This window comes from Orcinus orca, chromosome 2 (genome assembly GCF_937001465.1).
Source record: "Orcinus orca chromosome 2, mOrcOrc1.1, whole genome shotgun sequence".
NCBI classification, from domain to species: Eukaryota; Metazoa; Chordata; class Mammalia; order Artiodactyla; family Delphinidae; genus Orcinus; species Orcinus orca.
The window spans coordinates 170,393,671-170,414,088 of record NC_064560.1 but is presented as its reverse complement, the minus strand read 5'-3'; the positions used below and the strand labels follow the sequence as shown (position 1 = coordinate 170,414,088).

Sequence of the window (20,418 nt, the reverse complement as noted above, 5' to 3'; positions counted from 1 at the left end):
CAGCTCCTACCTCACCCTGTCCCAGCCACCTGGTGGCCTCGGGTGACAGGACTGAGCCCCATTAGATCTGTAAGGGGAAAGGCTCTCTTTGAATCCTCCGTTTAAGGACGACTCAGGGAAATGCTCAGCAGCTGGTTGCCGCCACTGCAGAGGGCATGGTGGGTTTCTGTGGTGCCACTTCCCCAGCAGTCTGCATGCATGTCAGTCCGTTATCTGTCTACCCGCAGAGAAGGGGAGAGAGGCACAGAAGAAAAGAGTTTTGTGATTAGATGAGATGTAGGAAGTTGTTTTTTGTTTGTTCGTTTTCATCTGCCCAAGCTTTTAGAGGCTTGGACCCATCAGGATGCTGGAAGCTTGGAGCGGGTGGGGTGTGTCAGGGGAGCAGGGGGGAGGGTGTGGAGGAAGGGGGCTTAGTCCATTAGATCTAGGGAGTGGCTGGCACTGACTTCTCTTATGCTTCCAGCCCTATAGCTGCTTGTAATCCCTCTTTACTGCTGATGTTCTGGGAAGCATGTAGGACGTAGAGATCTTTGGCCCACGTCCTTTCATTATGTAACACTTCAGTGGACGTGTGCCGGGGCGGGGTTTGGGGGAGCAGGAAGAGAAAAGTACCGTCGTGTGACTTGAGGGACTCCCTGCGGCTCTTGCCCCCAAATCCAGCCCCCTTACCCCACTCTCCCCATTTAGACTTGAACAGCAGAGAGAATCTTCCTTCCTTCCCTGAAATCCCGTGTACAGAGCTCTGAACTCCCGGTGGCTCAGCGTCTGGCCCACAGAGGTGGTGCTGACCCAGGGCCCTTGGAACCGTCCCACCTGTGGAGATGGAGGCTCGGCCTCCTCGTATCCCAGGAGCTCGCTCGCTGCCGACTCAGGCAGGGTTTCTGGCCTTTGCTTACAGCACTTTAGTCGATGGGCGTTTTTGCTCTTTTGGGGGAGATTGGCTCCCACGAGGGCATGCTTCTCGCTGGAGCCGTCATGTTGGGTGAGCCTCAGCGTGTGTGCCCTCTGACCTCCAGCCTGTCAGCCACTCCCCAGTGGGTGCTGCTGAGTTCCTGGATTAAGGGAAAATCTCTGCCCAAATGACCTGCTTTTTTTTTTTCTTTAGTTTTTATTTTATATTGGAGGATAGTTGGTTAACAATGTTGGCCACCTGAAACTAAGACATGCTTTCTTAAGACTTTAAATAAAGTCACGTGGAGAGGTTCATGGAAACTGTTGAGACACTGTCGGAAACCTTAGAAGCCCAGCAGGCAACCTCCACTCCTGGTGCTGTGAGAGTGCTCAAAGCCCAGCGGTGGCCTGGAGGTCAGGAAGGCCGGGTAGCCGCTCCTCAGAAGGGTAGGCTGTGAGTGGGCCGTATGGTGGCATGGCAGCAGGGAAGGCTCTCCAGCCAGGCTGCCAGGGTTTCAGTCCTGGCTTATTAGTTGAGTGGCCTTGGAAGATTTATTTAGTGGTGCTGTATCTCAGCTTCCTCACCTGTTTGTAGAGCAGCGACGGCAATCGTATGTACCTCATGAGGTTGTTGCGAGGGTTGAAGATAATGCCTGTAAAGTACTTGGCGCCAAAATGGGTGCGTCCTAGGTGTTTAAAGATGGCGGCTCCCACCACCCACCCATGGGAGCCACATGATGGAGCCTGCAGGAGAGGACAAGAGGATGGCGGGAGGGCTCTGTGTTGTGTGGTTTCCCCGTGATTCACGCAGACTCTGGTTTCTTCTGTATTCCTTTCCTTGCCCAGTACTGATCCTTCAGAAGGTGGAGAACGGAGACCTGAGCAAAAAGGTTCTGAAGATCACCGATTTTGGCCTGGCTCGGGAATGGCACCGAACCACCAAGATGAGCGCAGCAGGGACGTATGCCTGGATGGCACCTGAAGTCATTCGTGCCTCCATGTTTTCCAAAGGCAGCGACGTGTGGAGGTAAGGTCCAGAGGTGCAGGGTCAGCGCTCCCCAGATCTATTTTGGCTGCACAGATGCTTCGGGACTTGGAGAATTGGGGTTGCATAGAACCCCAGGCACCCCAGGTAGGTCTAGGTGACCCCTTCAGAGCAATCTACACTAAATCCCACGTTGCCAAAGGACAGTTTCTAACACCTTCATCTGCCAGAAATCCCCCCAGTGCTAGGGGGCAAGTACCACCTCTGTGTAGGCCCCTTTGTGTTGGTGATTGCTCCCTAGGAAGGACCAGGAGATTCTAGGGGCAGTGCGTACTGACCTCCAGGGTGGTGAGGGTACCCAGACAGTCCTGGAGACCTTCCCCACGGTCACCCTGGCTTGCTTAGCAACAGTGGCTGTTACTGTTGGACTTGTTCTCACTATAAGCCCTTCAGCTGATGAGTATTGTTTGTGCTGTCTCTTTTTTCTGGGTGGGCTGGAAATTATCCTTTCCAGTTATCCAGTTAAGCTTTTAGTCAGGGCTCTGTCTTGCCTGTCGAGCATTGATATAGAAATGGGAAAAGATAGGTCTCAAGCATGCGCCCAGAACTGCAGAGTCAAAGATTAGACCAACCGTTCCCCTTAGTTAATGTCAGCCCAAGAGGTCACAAGGACATGTTGGATCTAAAGATCTTTCTCCCACTGATGGGAGGATGAGCATCTACAGAGTAAGCATCCTCATGACCGTGAGACAGTAGCATCACCTTGGTAGGCAAAAGAAAGGACTGTAGATTATCATCGTATTTCATCTATGAAGTTGTTGCTTCTTGTTGTAAAGTGAGCTTGTTGTGTGTGTATATTTTACTTGTTGTAAAGTGAGCTTGTGTGTGTGTATATTTTAAATAACAGCTTTATTGAGGTATTACTCACATACTGTAAAGTGCACTTTTTAAAATGTATAAGCCAGTGGTTTTTAGTAAATTTACAATGTTTTACATTGATCATCATTGTTATTAGTTTCCTAAGGCTGCTGTAACAAATTACCACAAACCTGGTGGCCTAAAGCAATACAAATTTACAGCCTAGAGGCCAAAAGTCTGAAATCGGTATCAGCAGGGCCATACTCTCTCCAGAGACTCTGGGGCAGATTCTGTTGCAAATAAGGATTCTGGGTATTAGGACATGGACATATCTTTTCAGGGCCACCATTCAACCCATGACAACCACTGACTATTTCCAGAATATTTTTTTATCACTCAAAAAAACCCTCAATACCTATTAGTAGTCATTCCCTCATACCCCCTACCCCTCCCCCTACACCCTGGCAACCACTAATTTACTTTCTGTCACTGTGGATTTGCCTCTTCTGGACATTTCATATAAATGGAATCATACAGTATGTGCTCTTCTGTGACTGGCTTTTTTCATTTGCATAATGTTTCCAGGGTTCATCTATGTTTTTCAGAACTTCATCCTTTCAATAGCTGAATCATATTCCATCATATGGGTATACCACAATTTGTCTGTTCTTTAGTTGATGGACATTTGGGTTGTTTCACTTTTTGTCTAATGTAAATAATGCTGCTGTGGACATTTGTTTACATGCTTTTGTGTGAACATATATTTTCAGTTCTCTTGGATGGTATACACCTAGGAATGAAATTTTCTGATTCATATGGTAATTCTATATTTAACTTTTTCAGGAACTGCCAGACAGTTTTTTACCACAGCCATTACCATGAGCAATGCATGAGGGTTCCAATTTCTCCACATCCTCTCAACACTTGTTATTTTTTATTATAGCCATCCTAGTGGATGTGAAGTGGTATATCTCACTGTGGTTTTGATTTGTGTTTCCCTAATGACATCGAGCATCTTTCCATGTGCTTATTGGCCATTTGTATATCTTCTCTGAATAACTATCTGTTCAAATCCTTTGCCAATTTTAAAATTGGGTTATATGTCCTTCCATTTTTATGTCGAAAGGGTTCTTTATATATTCCAGATACAAGTCCCTTATCAGATACATGATGTGCAAATAATTTCTCCCATTCTGTGGGTTTTCTTTTCACTTTCTTGATGGTATCCTTTGAAACACAAGCATTTTTAGTTTTGACGACGTTCGGTTTATCAGTTTTTTCTTTGATTGCTTGTGCTTTTGGTGTCATATCTAAGAAACGAAGTCATGAAGTTTTATACGTATGTTTTCTTCTAAGAGTTTTGTAATTTTAGCTCTGACATATAGGTCCATTTTGTTCCGTTTTGTTCCATTTTGACCTAATTTTTGTATGTGGTGTGAGGTAGGAGTCCGGCTTCATTCTTTTACATGTGGCTTCTAGTTGTCCTAGCACCATTTGTTTAAAAGACTGTTTCTTTCCTCATTGAATTGTCTTGGCATCCCTGTCAAGAAGCAGTTCACCACAAATGAAAGAGTTTATTTTTGGACTCTCAATTCTACTCCACTGATCTATGTGTCTCCCATTTTGCCAGTGCCACCTGTTTTAAGAACTGTAGCTTTGTACTAAGTTTTGAAATTAGGAAGTGTGAGTCTTCCAACTTTCTTCTTTTTCAAGATTATTTTTGCTATTCCAGATCTCTTCAATTTCCATACAAATTTTAGGATCATTTTGTCAGTTTCTGAGAATTAGGCAGCTAGAATTTTGATGGGGATTATGTTAAGTCTGTAGATCACTTTGGGGAGTATTGCCATCTAAATAATATTGTCTTTCAATCCATGAACATGGGATATCTTCCTGTTTATTTAGACCTTCTTTAATTTCTTTCAATGATGTTTTATAGCTTCTGTATATTGAATCTTATTTCACTACACATTAATTATGGGTGAAGTACCTATTGTGAAGAAAAGAGTTTTCCTTTCCTTAAAATATCTGACTAGATCTCATTAGGTTGAGCTGTATCCTGATATTCAACTGTTTTTCACCCACAAAAGCAGCAATTTCATATGCTTCAACCTACACTTTCACTGCTTGACTGTAGGCTAATGAGATTAGTTAATGTATTAATTAAGCTAATCTGCTATTGCAAAGAGACCTACTGATGGTAGAAATGTACTTCTTTTTCAAGAGTAGTCCAGCCTGTCTAGGCTGGTGGGGCAGCTTTGCACCTTGAGATCATTCAGGAACTCAGGTCCTTTCAGCATCCCTCGGCGTGTTATTCTTTTCTGAATGGTTACATCTGAGTGAAAGTGACTTCAGAATAATTATATCCCACAGAAAAGGGGAAAGAGAGCTTATCCATGGCAAGAAGCTTGTCTTTAATTTGGAGATGACTCCAAAAGTAGCTATTATTATTTCCGTTTTACAGATGAGGTAACCAAGGCTTAGATGATTGAAATCAGTTGCCTAGGTTCAGCCAGGTGGTAGAGGTAAAGCTGTGATTTGAACTAGATATGTGTCTCTTGAAACTCTGTGCTTTTAGCCACGTCACCATCTATATACTCTTACTCCTGCGCTTTGGGCACCCTCTTCCAGGGTGATTGGCCCACCATGCCTGGGATCCAGCAGCTTGTCCCAAGAGGGCCAAAGCATGTCTAGGAACTCGGGGCAGAGCTGGTTCCCAGACTGACTTGTAATGCATTTATTCCTCCAAGAAATGTTTGTTGAATACATACTTACTCTGTTATGACCAAGCAAGTGGACTTGCTTCCTGCTGTACGATGGAAAGACCAAACACCAAGGCAACGGTCTTTTGCAGAGAGAAAAAGGATTTATTGCAGGGTGGCCAAGCGAGGAGGCAGGAGGCAGTGCTCAGATATGTCTCCCCAGTTGATCAGCTGTTGAGCAGGATGTTTATCATGGAAGTAGGGAATAAGAGGCGGGGGCGGTGGGTGCTGGGAAATGGTCGGTGGAAAGTAATTTGTACGTTACTGGAGTTCTCTGCCCAGGCTCAACTGTTCTTCTTGCCTCTTCATGGGTTGCATGTGCAAATTCAGGGGGGTTTCCTGTGTTACATGGGGTGGATTTTCAGCCTGTGATGTCTAAAGTTCACTATCAAAGTTCACCATTGGTTGTCCTAGTCCCTCAGTGTGCCTGAAGGGGCTGTCAGCAGGTTGTCTGCATATCTGTGGTTTCCCTGGTATTCTGCAAAACAAGCTTGGTGTCTTCCACGTATCATTTTATTTCTATCTTGCTTCTACCTTATGGGCCTTGAGTGTGTAAGGTAAGGGTATGGCTTCATTGTCAGGTACAGGGCTGAGCCTGAATCCAAGCCCCTTCCCTCCCACTCCCCTCCTGGAGCTCATGCGGGGCCTTGGGCCTCTGCAGTTGGTGGGTGCCCAGGGCCAGCTGAGTTTGTCTCACTGTTCTTCGAGTAGAGTTCTCTAGGCCTCCTCTGTGCTGTGGTGGAACGTAAGATAAGAATGGCCCAGACCCCCTCAAGAAAAGCAGTGCCTGCCCTTTGGTTGTGTTGTGCAGGGAGGGCACTGGTGACAGCCAGGGGCCATAGTCCCACGGCGACTCTCTGCCTGTCGTGTGTAGGATGAGGTGGAGGCATTTTGTTAATTAATCATTTTACGTTTTTTAAATTACGGAAGGAAAACATGTTCACTATAGAAAAAAATAGAAAATATGAATAAACAAAAAAAGAAAAAGAAAAGGAAAGAAAAGAAAAAATCACCCACAACGCACTTCTAAAGATAATCTATGTTGACATTTTGGTGTGTTTATTCCTGTTCCTGTGATCACCCACCCATCCCTTAAAATGGGATCATTCTATTTTGTAAGCTGCTTTTTGAATGTAACAGAGCATGAACATATTGCCATGTTAATAAGTATTTATTATGTCAATAAATATATTAACATACACATTTATACATAAGTTAGTAAATATGTTGTCATTTTGAATGAGGGTCTGGTTAACAGCAAGAATAGTAAATTGTGTGTTACCTAACAGTTTACAGAGTACCTTCACATATGGTAGTTCAGTTGTCTTTGCCAAAGATTATTAAACAGTCAGCTTGGTTCCTGGGATGTGGGCTCACAAGCTGATGACCAAGTGCAGGAGCCCATTCAAGGGACACCCTCTCCTTTTGGAGGGTGGGTCCCTGAGTTGACAGTCTTAAAGTCCATGCAGGTTAATAAGAAAAACAGCCCTGGCCCAGCACAGGTACAGAATTGCTGCACCTTCGGTTGGGAAGGGTTGCTGTTCACTCTAGGGCTCTTCTTCTTTTTGAAAAAAATAAAACATCCCTCTCCCACATGTGATATTATCAAACAGTGGAAAAGATGACTGCACCTCTGGGAGCATTTCTGAGGGTTGGGTTCAGGCTTTGACTCTTGGGAAATCATTGGCAGCACTGTGGGCTCTGGTACTTCTCTGGGGGGAAGGGACTCCGAGGCAGAGTTCTAGCTGAGCTGGTGCTTCGAGGCTGCTTGTAAACAGTCTTGAACAGAGCTCTTGACCTTCTCTTAACCCTGGGAGGGCGAGAAAGTAGGCTAAACCTGAGGTGAATCATGTGGACTTCTCCTGTCCACCTCTCCCTGAGGCTCAGATCCATCTAATGTGTGTTTCTCCAGCCCCCTTTTTGGACTCTGTTCCTGACAGAGGAGCAGCAAGCCTTCATTTACATCACCCACCTTCTGTTATAAAAATACAGAGGAACGCTGGCAGAGGAACGCTTCGACTGGTTTAGTCATCCCCAGAAAGCCTTCTTCCCTGAATGCTGGTACCCCTCGGCACGGCTCTCCCCAGCCACTTTCTCATTTCAGGCCTTTCCGAGAGGGAAGCACACGGTGTTTACGAACCATAGATGGCGATTTCAGGATGCGGGGTAGTTATTGTTATTCTTACCTTGCAGCTCTTCTATGAGGTAGGGATTGCTGTCTCTGTTACATAGATGAGGAAACAGGTTTGGAGAGGTGAACTTGCTTTCTTAAGGTCCCACGGCTGTAAGTGGTAAAGCAGGCATTCGACTCAAGTCTGTCTAAGTCTTTCTTGAGTAGCACTTCTCCCACTTTTCCTAGTTGTAGAGCCCTTCAAATGGAACGGAATGCCCATTAACAAAGGACCAAGCCAGGTGAGAGCAGAGCTGCCCTTGTGGAAGCTGGGAGGGAGGGGAGGGTCCCTGGCTTCTTTCCCTTCCAGGTGGCCTGAGACATCTCCACGGAGTAGAGCTCAGTGTAAACACCATCACAGAGGAAACGCCAGGACACAAACAGGACGCGTGTTTGGATCTTCGAAAACACCCTGTCTTTCCAGGTGGTTAGGCTTGGGACATCGATTGTCTTTGCCTGGATGGAAGAAAGGGGTTTCAGGAACCTTGAGTTTTTGTTCCTCAGGGTGGAAGTGGGCAGTAATGCCGAGAGCAGGCAACTGAAGATGGGAGTCTCTGTAACCGGGAATCTAGTTAGCAACGCTGAGAGCTCGTAGAGGTCACTGGGTGGACGCTGCCCAGCATGACTGCTGTCTGGATAAGTCACATGAAAGGTTTGGCAGGAAGTGGCCTAGTATAGTTCTTGATGATATTTGGGGCTTACTCTGGGGCACCCAGGGCAGCCTGAAGGACCATCTGACTACACACTCCCTCTTACACCCACCCACCACTTCATTCATTATGTGAGGGCCTAGGCATCCCAGAGCCTGGGCAAGACCCTGAGAATGCAAAGATTAGGAACTACTGTCCCTGCCCTTTAGGAGCCCACAGGCTGGTAAACAAACGACTAGAATACCTGACAGCGCAAACAAGGGCTGAGTAACATGCTGTGGTGTCAGGAGGCTTCCTAAAGTGTCCAGTTGTTCCCATCAGCCTCAGACTAAGATCCGCCTTCTTGTCAGGACAAGACAAGACCTGCAACTACCAGTCTACTAGGCTTTTTTTTTTTTTCCTGTCAAAATACATAAAGAAAATAATAGTATTTGGAGGACTCACTCGGGGAAAGCCGTTGTCCAAGGACACTGGCCAGTCCACTCCGAGGGTCCCTCTGTAGAGACCCCCGGGATGTCCTGGCACATTGGTGGGCACATTGCTCTCCTTTGGAGCCATGCCAGGCCAGGCCATGGGATCCTTTGAGGGCAAGCCCATGCTGTTGTGCTCTCTGATCCCTGTCTCTGGAGCCCTGGCTCCTCCCTCAATTAGCAAAGTTTCACTCAGTGTTCAGCTGCCTCCTGCCTCCGTCCTGGTCTGGTGTAGGTGACCCTCCTTTGTGCTGTCAGAGTATCTCTGTTGTGACTCCTCTTTCCATATTCTAATTGATGCTTTTTCTATTCCTCTTGGTAGTCTCTTTGTGGATAAGATCTGTGTTTTTTTATCCTGTATCCCAGTTCTTGGCATTGAGTTTGATGCATAGTAAATATTTAGTAGATATTTAAAATGAGTGAATAAATGATGGTACATTTGAATCATATCTTGAAAGATGATTAGTAGAGTTTACCAAGCAGAGAACTGGTCGAAGGGCATTCTAGGGAGAAAGAATTGAGAATTGGTCCAGGTCCACCGTGACTTACTCCACATATGCCCTTAATATATGCTGCTAACCCTATCTAAAACTTGCTTTCCTCATCTGCAAAATGATGATAATACTTATCTTGCAGGTTTGTTGTAGGGATTGAGTATCATGTTTGTAAATGTCTTAGCATGCTGCACATAAAAGGTGCCATGATCGAATAGTTGCTGGGTTTATTATTTTTTTTAAAAAATAAATATGTCTTCTTGTTGGTTGTAAACTACTGATGAGTATTACCAAAAAATTGAGCTTTGTGTTGAAAATATAAGGAGAGGCCCTCTTGCAACTGTTCATGGCCTTATGGTTTCTGGTCCTGACTTATTCTGGAAGGATTAAACACTACATGAGTTTGCCTGGTTCTGATTGTGAATTCATAGAATAATTATTCCGTAAGCTTTGTGCTCCCCATTCCCTAACTACAGAACGTGTGAAAAGAAATTCTTCATGTGGACTTGAAAGGTAGGGAAAGAACTTGAAGCCCTCACAGCTGATGCGCTGCTCTGCTCTACCGATGCAGCCCACCCTTGTGAAACTTTCCCCTTTGAATTAGACAGAGGTCACCGTTAAGGATGCACTCACGCTGACGGGGGCAGGAATCTATTCAACCTAGTGGGCACTGAAAGAAATCTTTCACAGGAGCAAAATATGTTTGTTTCGAGTGGTCATCTCTCTGCTTTTATAAAGCTAAAAAAAAATGTATCTGTTGCTATATGATCCAGCAATCCCACTTCTGGGCATATATCCATACAAAATTATAACTCGAAAAGATACATGTACCCCTATGTTCATAGCAGCACTGTTTACAATAGCCAAGACATGGAAACAACCCATGTGCCCATCAACAGACGATTGGTTTAAGAAGATGTGGTATATATACACAATGGAATGTTACTCAGCCATTAAAAAGAATGAAATAATGCCATTTGCAGCAACATGGATGGACCTAGAGATTATCATACTAAGTGAAGTAAGTCAGAAAGAGAAAGACAAATACCATATGATATCACTTATATGTAGAAACTAAAATACAACACAAATGAACATATCAACGAAACAAAAACAGACTCATAGACATAGAGAACAGACTTGTGGTTGCCAAGGGGGAGGGGGTGAGGGAGGGAAGGATTGGGAATTTGGGATTAGCAGATGCAAACTATTGTATACAGGATGGATAAACAACAAGGTCCTACTGTATAGCACAGGGAACTATATTCAATATCCTGTGATAAACCATAATGGAAAAGAATATGAAAAAGAACGTATATATGTATGAGTGAATCATTTTGCTATACAGCAGAAATTAAACACAGCATTATAAGTCAACTATACTTCAATAAAATTTAAAAAAATAAAAAATAATGTATCTGTGACTTAAGCTGAAGTTTTCTTAAAGCAGGAAAAAATGTATTCCCAGAAGCCTGCCTCTTCTCCCAGTTTATTACATTCACAATAGCAACCACAAAATAGATGTGGCCCTTGAGCACTGATTAAAACACTAGAGCAGTGCATTTCATTTCATGACAGCCTTGTCAGACTGCTTGTGTTATTTGCACTTCACACATAAGGAATTTGAGGAAAAAGACCAAGTGTGCTCGACTCCAGAGTTTTCGCTTATAGCCAGTAGGCTTTATGGTCTCCCTTTTATATTATAGCAGTACTTGTTTTGTTAGTCTCCCTACATGTCAGAGAGGCTGTGGGATGCTCGTCAAAGCCTCGCGAGATATTTGCATGAAGTTGCACCTATGGTTCATGGTGCGGCTTCTGTCTTCTTCCTCTCCTTAGCTATGGGGTGCTGCTTTGGGAGCTCCTGACCGGTGAGGTGCCCTTCCGAGGAATCGATGGCTTAGCAGTCGCTTATGGAGTGGCCATGAACAAGCTTGCCCTTCCCATTCCTTCTACATGCCCGGAACCTTTTGCCAAACTCATGGAAGGTGAGTGCCCCCTGGCTGGAACAAAACTGGAGACCGTTTATTTTTCTATCGGCACTCGATAGATTGTGGCCAGTTCTGCAGGGTCAGTAACTGAAAGAGGAGGTGAAATATGAGTCAGTCAGGGAGGAATCCTGAAGATGGTTGGAAGAGCTACTACAAGATGATGTCAGCACCCTGCTACACTGGTGTCACCGATGTCCCTTCTGTCCATCTAGTGACTGCAGAACGTAGCTTAGAAACTGAAGGCTGCTATCCAGTGCTTCAGAATATTATTATTTAATCCAAAGTAAGAAGGTATAGCAGCTTTTATCTCAAGACCTCTGAGTGTCTTACATATAGAAATGAAGATCTATGAAGAAAGGAATTCTAAAATTCACCTCGGCAAGCCCTATGATTTTGTCAGTGAGAAATCCTAAGCTGAGAGAGGTTAAATGGATAGGTGGTCACTCCATTGGTTAGTGGCTCAGCTGAGAGTGGATAGAATTCACTTTTCCTGACTCCCATGCTTTTCATCCTTGCCTTCTCATCAGCTCATTGAGTTGGGGAAGGGTAGCTCATTTATTTATGGGAAATTGGGGCCCAAGGTGTAGTTACCCATTGTCAGGACTGGAATCGTGTAGTAACTTGATAAACTGTGGTAGCTGTAGTTCATGCAAGAAAACGCTTTGGACTTGCCTTACCTATGTGAAATCAATAGTGAGAATGGAATGGGTGCAGAGCTGCTGCACTGGGTTTCCAGCTTCACTGTTGGTGATTGTGATGTTGGGCAGATTGCTTTACTTCCTGAGCCCTGTTTGGGGTTCTCTAAGTCCCAGTCTCTATTTCTGGAAGGAGAAATGAGAGGTGGTTTTCTGTCAAATGAGGTCACGTCATACCCTAAATCTTACATTTGCCTCTGTCCGCTGATGTTTCCTGCTGACTCCTGTGCCCCATGCAGATTGCTGGAATCCTGACCCCCATTCACGACCATCTTTCACGAATATCCTGGACCAGCTAACTACCATAGAGGAGTCTGGTTTCTTTGAAATGCCCAAGGACTCCTTCCACTGCCTGCAAGATGACTGGAAACATGAGATTCAGGAGATGTTTGACCAACTCAGGGCCAAAGAAAAGGTAAGAAAGAGAAGCAAAAGGTATGCATTGAATTAGTGGATCTTCTCCACTGGGGCCTCTGGACCGATTCTGACACGACCACGTTCCTGCTTGGTTTGTGGCAACAGAGCAGCTTTTTCCTTCCTGGCTTTAACATGGAGAGTTCTCCAGGCCTCAGGTGTGACCTGAAACGATGGAGAAGTTTTCTTTCTTTTGGGGATGTGGCAGGAATAAGTGGGGGGAGTCATGAATCCAAAGCTGTCCTTGCAGAGTATCTACTTTATTGTCCAAACTGGAGGAGGAGCACGGCTGGGCAAGTACCAGCAGGGTGTCTCGCCCCGCCGGCTGGAAATACGAGAGCGTTCTAGAAAGCTTTCTTTGTTCTGCAGTGGACTTGTAGAAGGGGTTTAACTGGATGTAGGGATACTTCAATACTGAGAGCAATTATCAGAACATCCTGCCAGTGTCTTTGGGGATCAGAATCAGAAACACCATATGGGCTGAAAATACCATGAGTCTGAAGTTGTTTGGCATTTTTCATGTTTTTATGAAAAGGGCTGAAAGGCTGAACCAACTGAGGAGTTCAGAGACCCATAGCGCATTTGCCTTTTTGTTTTGGAGACCATTCCTTAAATGGCCCCTCTCTATGCCCGTAGTGTCTGGCTAGCAGTCAGCATCACACAGAGGAAGCTAATCAAAGTAGTTATGTTGTTTATCCTGCGGGGCCAGTGGCTAGGGGCCCGAGGGATGTCCATGGATAGACTTGGTTAATTTCTTCTTTCCCTTCTCACTCCCCTCTGTGGAAATTTGGGAAGCAGTATAATAATAGTAGAATGTAAAATTATCTTTATGGCTTCCCAGTTCTTTCACCTGAAAGGTCTGATGAGACCTCTTCACCCATTTCATCCAGGACTCTTATGGCCCCTGCTGCCAGCATGTAGGGCAGGTGTTATTAACTTTTTCATCTCAGAGCTGAGGGTCAGTGTCTGTCTAAAGTCACACAGCTAGTAAGTGAGGAGGCAGAATCTTGAACTGGGGTCTTCTGATTCCAAAACCATTTTCTTTCCAATATCATCGTTTCCCTAAACAAAGGACTTAAAAATCATTTCTGGAGCTGATTTGAAGATATAACTCTCTTGATGCAACATAGCAATCCTTGTGCTGTTTGGCAAGTCAAGGAGCATTCTGCAGGGGGATGCAGTGAGCTTATGACAATTCTTTAAGGACCCAGGGGAAGAGAGGGGTGGATCTGCACTGACCATTGAGCAGAATGATTAAAAGAGACTGTTCCAATTACTAGTTCTATTCCAACTAGAAGAACCCCAGAGTTCCTGGCCTTTTTTGAGATTGCTGAATCACTGACTCCTGCTTATTTCTTTTTCTTTTTTTAAATTTATTTTTTATTGAAGTATAGTTGAATTACAATGTTGTGTTAATTACTGCTATACAGCAAAGTGACTAAGTTATATGTTTTTTATATATATATATATATATATATATATGCATTCTTTTTCATATTCTTTTCCATTATGGTTTATCACAGGATATTGAATATAGTTCCGTGGTTATTTCTTTTGATTGATGGAATTATAAGGGTACCAGCCAATAAGAAAAATGAAAGTTGGATTTTGTCAGGAGGTAGTTACTAGAAAAAGTCAAACCAGTTCTCGTAATAGCTAACATTTGTAGAGCATGTGCTATTTGCCATGCTCTGTTATGAGTGATTTATATGAATTCTTACATAATCTTGCATAATAAGGTAATAATTGCCTGATGTATTACAGTCCTGTGATATTGGTGCTGTTAACTCCATATAACGTGTGATGCCCATTTTAATTGCTCAAGGCCACAAATCAGCTACTTTGTTCCAGAGTCCTTGCTTTTAACACCCATGCTGTGATACCTCTCCATTATAAGGCTTGGAGTTGGGCAAGAAAGCTCATTAGCTTTCTCTCTGGAGAGATTCCTCTTAAATCATTGTATGTGGAAGATGTGATTTGCGTACTGTGGAGTTGATACCCAAATAGGTGTTTCGCAAGAAGGGGATTTACCACGCTGGAGGGTTTCCAGGTATATGGTACCATAGTTGAGGACTCCATAAATGTCCTGTTTTCCCATACGATTCACTCTTCAGGTTGTCTCAACCTACTGCTGCCTCTGTGTATGCGAGGATGGATTGGTCTCTGGGCTGGGGTTCAAGTTCCCTTAAAGGAAGGAGCTTAAACCCAAGTCATCCCTTAGACAAGAGCATGCAGGAGAGAGGACTTAGGAAGGCTGAGATTAGCTCGAACTAATTTTCAGCTTTCCCATTTAGCAGCAAAATAACCAACCAGGAATAATTTTTCTGAATCTTCGATGTGTTTTTGTTCTGATGGTGAAAACAAAGCAGTGGGACCGGGAAGCCAAGGAGGTGGAGGGCGCACAACAGTTAATCTTTGGGGCTTATTTGGGGCTTATTTCATCAAAGAAGGAGAAGTTCAAAAGTTCAATCTCATTTCTCAGGCACTGTGATGAATCCATGTTCCCATAAAGAAGGACCTGCATTTATAAAATTGTCTTCTCTCTCCTCCTCCTTCTTTCTCTCTCATTCATTCATCGACTCAGCAGTTAATCAGCAACTACTGAGGACCTACCACGTACCAGACAACTTTCAAGGTGCTCATCCTCTTCTCATTTTTCTCCTATCATTTTTATGGTCATTTTCATATACTCTTGAGAATAGAAGGCAAGTTGAACGGAAAACTCCTTTCATCAGAATACTTTATTCCCATTTTGTTTGTTTTCTCTTCTGCTCTCTGCCCGCTGCTCTGCTTCCCCGATATGTGTTCACATACTATTTTCTAGCCCTGGGTTCCATTTCTATAGTTTGTTCTAGTCCAGAATGACTTCTTACAGGGGAGCATTTCATTGAGAATTTTGAATTTCAACCACAGAAGTGTTGCTCTGGCTACTTTATTGAAGAAAACTTCTCCCTTTTTAGACATGGTTCTCTCAGGTTGTTGACATGAAAGCTTCTTAAGTTTTAGTCCTCTGCCTCCACCCGACTTCAATCCTAGGCCTGCGGTAACCAGCGTTAACAGTTTAGAGTCCACATGTTTAAATTTTATACGCATGCTTTGTTCTCTTTCCTGGGCTCTCTCCTATTTCCTGATGCCATAAGCCCCCACCTCTTTCCAGGAATTCCATGGTGAGTTCCTTTGTGAATTCATGCAGGAGGAAAAAGGGGAGGGAGGGAAGAGGTTCTGCCCACCTTCTAGAGAAAGTGCCTGGCAAAGACTTCAGGAAATGTTCCCTCTTCTCTTTGCTGTGCTGTCCCCATCCTTCCAGAGCAAAGGGTTGTCCTTTTAGATAAGGTGCCAGTTTAAACCACACGCTCAGTGGATTCACTCACCAAGTGAACAAAGATTTAGATGACGCGCCTCACGAACCTTTTGAACAGCCACCCTGGAAATATATTTATTTTCATTTGAATGTTAGGCGATGCCTGGAGGGTGATTCATTCACAGCACGCACATTTTAAGCTAGATCACAGTAAGTTGGCTCTGGTTTTAAAAAACTTTCCTTTATGTAACAGAAAGAAAAAATCAAAATAGAACCAAATCTGTAAAATTTGAGTATATGATTATATTTTCCACCCAAACGCCATCGTTTGTCCTGGTCACAGGTAATTTTAATCAGTCAATCAAGGGGCACGGGGCACTATCAGCCCCCGTCTCCAGGGCTTGGCCTGTGGCTCCTCGAGCTGTATCCTCAGGACGGCTCTTCGGAGCCTGCCTGGCCTCCATTTGCGGTGGTCAGGTGTTCCTTTTCCAGCCAGCTGTTGAGCCCCCACCTCCGCTGGGGACTGAAGCGTGGGGTGTCCGAGGAGAGCTGTCCAGGCTGCTGTGAGCACTGGCGCCCCAGGGGCGAGCCCCCTCTGCACGGACCACTTGCCACACACACCCCCGCCATGGTTCTACCTGCCTGGCAGGAGCTGCACACCTGGGAGGAGGAGCTGACGCGGGCCGCACTCCAGCAGAAGAACCAGGAGGAGCTGCTGCGGCGCCGGGAGCGGGAGCTGGCCGAGCGGGAGATCGACATCCTGCAGCGGGAGCTCCACATCATCATCCACCAGCTGTGCCAGGAGAAGCCCCGGGTCAAGAAACGCAAGGGCAAGTTCAGGAAGAACCGACTGAAGCTCAAGGATGGAAACCGCATCAGCCTCCCTTCCGGTTGGTGTCCGGGGACCTGGGGGAGGTGGGAGTGGACCGAGGGGCTGGTGTGGCAGGGGTTCTGTGGGAACCAGGGACTGAGCTCAGAAACGGGAGACCCCAGGGCTCATCACGGAGCTGGTTTAGGAAGGTCCATTCTATTCCGTGGAAAGCCTGGCCTGATGGAAAGCTTCCGCCTTCCGGGGGGATTTTGTAGTTTGACTACACACAGAATATGAGGGGAAGGCCGTAAGTGTGACAGGCCTGGCTGCAGGCTGCGAGTAGCACGGCCGTGCACACAGGCACATCTCACTATAGGCAAACCTGGAGAAGGACTATGTCACTGGGGGAAAAAAATCCCAGGGTATGTGTGTACGTGCGTGTGAGTCTGCAAAATAACTCATCTCAGGGTTTCTGTAAATAATTAGCTCTCTGTGTGCGGTTGAGATTAGGATGAACGTTTAAGGATTTAATTTACACATAACCTTTCAGAAACACATTAGCTGAACAAAGGTACATTTGCAGTAGGTACAGCCTTGGGAAAATGCAAAGAAATATGAAACTATGAATTAGAATCTCTGCGGGGCGTAACGTACCCACGGAGGGAGGTAAGTACTCAAGTGTGTGTTATGTAAATAAAGTTCATTGTATTCTGAGTCTGTAAGGCCCCAGGAAGCAAGCTTATTAGAAGTATAAGGAACCAAGGGGAAATGGCATAATAGGAGTAGTAGCGGATGACTTTACCCACTGGGATGGTGGCTTAGGTACAGACAAGAGAATCCACCTCGTGAAATTCAGTGAATGTGTCGTTGCACATTTTTTTCTTTTCAGGCAACAGAGTCTTTAAGCACCTCCGGAGCATCTGGCACGTGCCAGCATCTTGCTGTGTGCTAAGGCAGCAGATAGAAAAGCCATGGAGCTCCCCTACAGGGAGATCACAGTCTAGAGGGGAGACCTAGGTGCAAACATGCAGATCTGTTTTACAGCCTTTTGATAGATGGGGAGAATGAAGCTCAGAAACTCAGAGAATGTACATTTTACATTCCTCATGTACGCTGTAAATGCCTTTGGAATACATCAGAATTTGGACCATTAACCGCATCTCCCTCACTTCCCCAGGTTCTGTGGGTTAGTCCTGGTACCCCGCACTTATCGAGGAGCATCAGTCTCCCTGCTTTGGTCCCTGAGAAAAGGAGGCGTGTACGGATAGACTGTATGAGATGGAGAATTTTAAGTTAGATTTCCTAGAATAATCGACAAGGTCTCATGATATTTTTAAAAACTATTCTAAGCACGTACTTGCTACACCTATATACATTATATAGACATATGTACATTATATAGACGGCTTTATGGAAATGATATGATGAAGTTCACTTGGGTAATGAAGTTTCCTTCTCTTCATACGTCCATCTTGCCATGTCCCTATGGGAAAAAGAAATGATTCTGAAAGAGAACATTTCCCAGGTGAAAAGGAGCTTCTCAGGAAATAGGGCCTGTCCCTCAAGTCTGCCAGGAAGTGTCAGTTCTCTCATAGGAATTTTTTTTTAACTGAGGTATAGTTGATGTACAATATTACACAAGTGTCAGGTGTACAACATAGTGACTCACACTTTTTAAAGGTTCTACTCCATTTAGAGTTATTATAAAATATTGGCTGTATTTCCTGTGTTGCGGTATATATCCTTGTAGCTCATAGGAACTTGAGAATGGGAAAATCCTAATGCACACGCATCTGTTTGTCTTTCCCCAAGCAGATTTCCAGCACAAGTTCACGGTACAGGCCTCGCCCACCATGGATAAAAGGAAGAGTCTCATCAACAGCCGCTCTAGCCCTCCTGCGAGCCCCACCATCATCCCTCGCCTGCGAGCCATCCAGTGTGAGGCTGTTTCCCAAATTAGTTGGGGCCAGAACACACCAGGGGCACCTGTCCCCTGCTCTGTCCAGCCACCAGCTGGTCCAGGCTGGCTCCGTCCGTAACTCTGCCACCTCTCCTCCACAATATGTATATACACGCACATGTGTACGCAGACCCTTACCCCCCGCCTCGTCTCTCCATGACCTTGACCCTTTCACTCTTAGTGAGACACCAGCAAAGGGGTTTGTGGGTACCAGCGGGCTCTTTAGTGGATTACAAAGCAATCTGGGATGCGATGAAGGTACCGTGGCCTGGGGACCTTGTGCCCTCGCTGCCACGTTTGGGGCATCGTGGTTTTTCTTTTCCATGCTTCCCAGGAAGGGGCTTTGTCAAAGTGTAGGTTCCAAGGTAAACTTGCCAGCTACTTTGTGATAGGCCGAATCCGAACCAATTTTATTTTATGACGGTGTTTATTAAAAAGAACTTATACAGACACACATGTATGCATATATGTAAAGTGTGTTGTATGCCCTAATTTAAAGAGAGAGAGATTTCGTCAAAACCCCTCCCAAGACCTGGATTTCTGGCTTTCCTTGAAAAATCAAATCAAACCAGTGGATTCTTTTTTCCGTACGCTCTGTATTTTGCCTCAGTCCCCTCAACTGCCTGTTTTCTGGGAACTGGGTCACTCCATCCATTTATGATATAAGGCCAGTCTCTGAAGCATTTGGCTTTCAACCCTTGCTCTAAGGTATCAGGGTCAGAAGAAGGCACCTCCTCTCCTATCTGTTACATTTCTCCAGGCCTGTTCCTTCCCCCTCTCCTACCCCTGACTTCCTTCTCCACAGTGTTGAATTCCTCACTTTCTTCCTTTCCAGCACTTTGTTACCAAAATGTCTTCACTTCTGCATCTTCCTTACCCCTTATCTCTCACCTACTTCCTCACCCGCCACCTCGCCCCCCCCCCCAAGCCAGTCCCCAGCAACAAAACATGTTCCCGAAGTCAGGTCTGCTTGGAGCTCTGGTGACTGGCCGGCCTGAGTGCCCACTTTATGCTGGACTCGGGAGAATCTGGGAGGTTTTCTCACGTTTGGTACTTGGAAAGCACTGAGTGAGTGCTGGCTGGGAACTCCTTTACTTACCTGGCAGGCTCCACTCGGGCACAAAGTTTTTGACAAGGTCTGACTATCCCCCGCAGCTCCAATTATGTGAGTGTGCGTGTCCGGTCGGGGAGAGGCTAGTTTGGGGGGACCTCTCTGCTTTCCAGCTCCCATTCGACCTTTGTTATTCACAGTGACACCAGGCGAAAGCAGCAAAACCTGGGGACGGAGCTGTGTCGTCCCCAAGGAGGAGGGGGAAGAGGAGGAGAAGAGGGCCCCCAAGAAGAAGGGACGGACGTGGGGGCCGGGCACACTTGGTCAGAAGGAGTTTGCCTCAGGAGACGAAGGGTAAGAGCCAGAGGATGGGAAATCCTTTAAAACTATGATGTGGAATACCTTTTTCTCTGTTGCGTGTTTCGCCGCGTTCAGAGAAATGACAACCTTCTTGATCTTGACAATAGGGTTTTCCAATCTCCTTGTTCCCTGGAAGCCCCTAGGACAGGAGTTGGCATACTTTGTCCATAAAGGGCCGGAGAGTAAGTATTTTAGGCTTTGTGGGCCGCGTGGTCTCTGTAGTAACTGCTCAGCCCCACTGTGGTAGTACAGAAGCAGCCACAGACCATGGACAATATGTAAATGAACGAGCATGGCTGCGTTCCAGTAAGACTGTACAAAAACAAGGCAGGATTTAGCCCATGAGTTACAGTTGGCCCAGCCCTGGAGGCCTCCTGTTCAGAGGAGCAAGTAGCCCAAGCATTCACTGCGTGTGAGGAGTTCAGCCTGAGTGTTCTGTTTACACCTGGCTCTTCCCCTTAAAACCTCTGCCCAGAGGAGAGAGGAGGAGGGACAGAGGTGACACGCCCCTTGCGTGGAGGCTCATCCTAGAGCAGGGGCAGGCAGAATAACCCAGCC

General features: G+C 45.5%; 1 protein-coding gene across 3 annotated transcripts in view; it reads left to right on the top strand.

The window, feature by feature from the left end:
- Positions 1–20,418, top strand: part of MAP3K9 (mitogen-activated protein kinase kinase kinase 9) — a 78,336-nt gene that overhangs the window by 43,301 nt on the left and 14,617 nt on the right. For all 3 annotated transcript variants that reach the window (XM_033422206.2, XM_004262187.3, XM_033422211.2), the window contains 6 exons: positions 1,738–1,918; positions 11,117–11,265; positions 12,203–12,378; positions 16,328–16,568; positions 18,305–18,427; positions 19,701–19,854. In XM_033422206.2, coding sequence (XP_033278097.1) covers positions 1,738–1,918; positions 11,117–11,265; positions 12,203–12,378; positions 16,328–16,568; positions 18,305–18,427; positions 19,701–19,854 — 1,024 coding nt within the window. The remainder of the gene's footprint in view (positions 1–1,737; positions 1,919–11,116; positions 11,266–12,202; positions 12,379–16,327; positions 16,569–18,304; positions 18,428–19,700; positions 19,855–20,418) is intronic.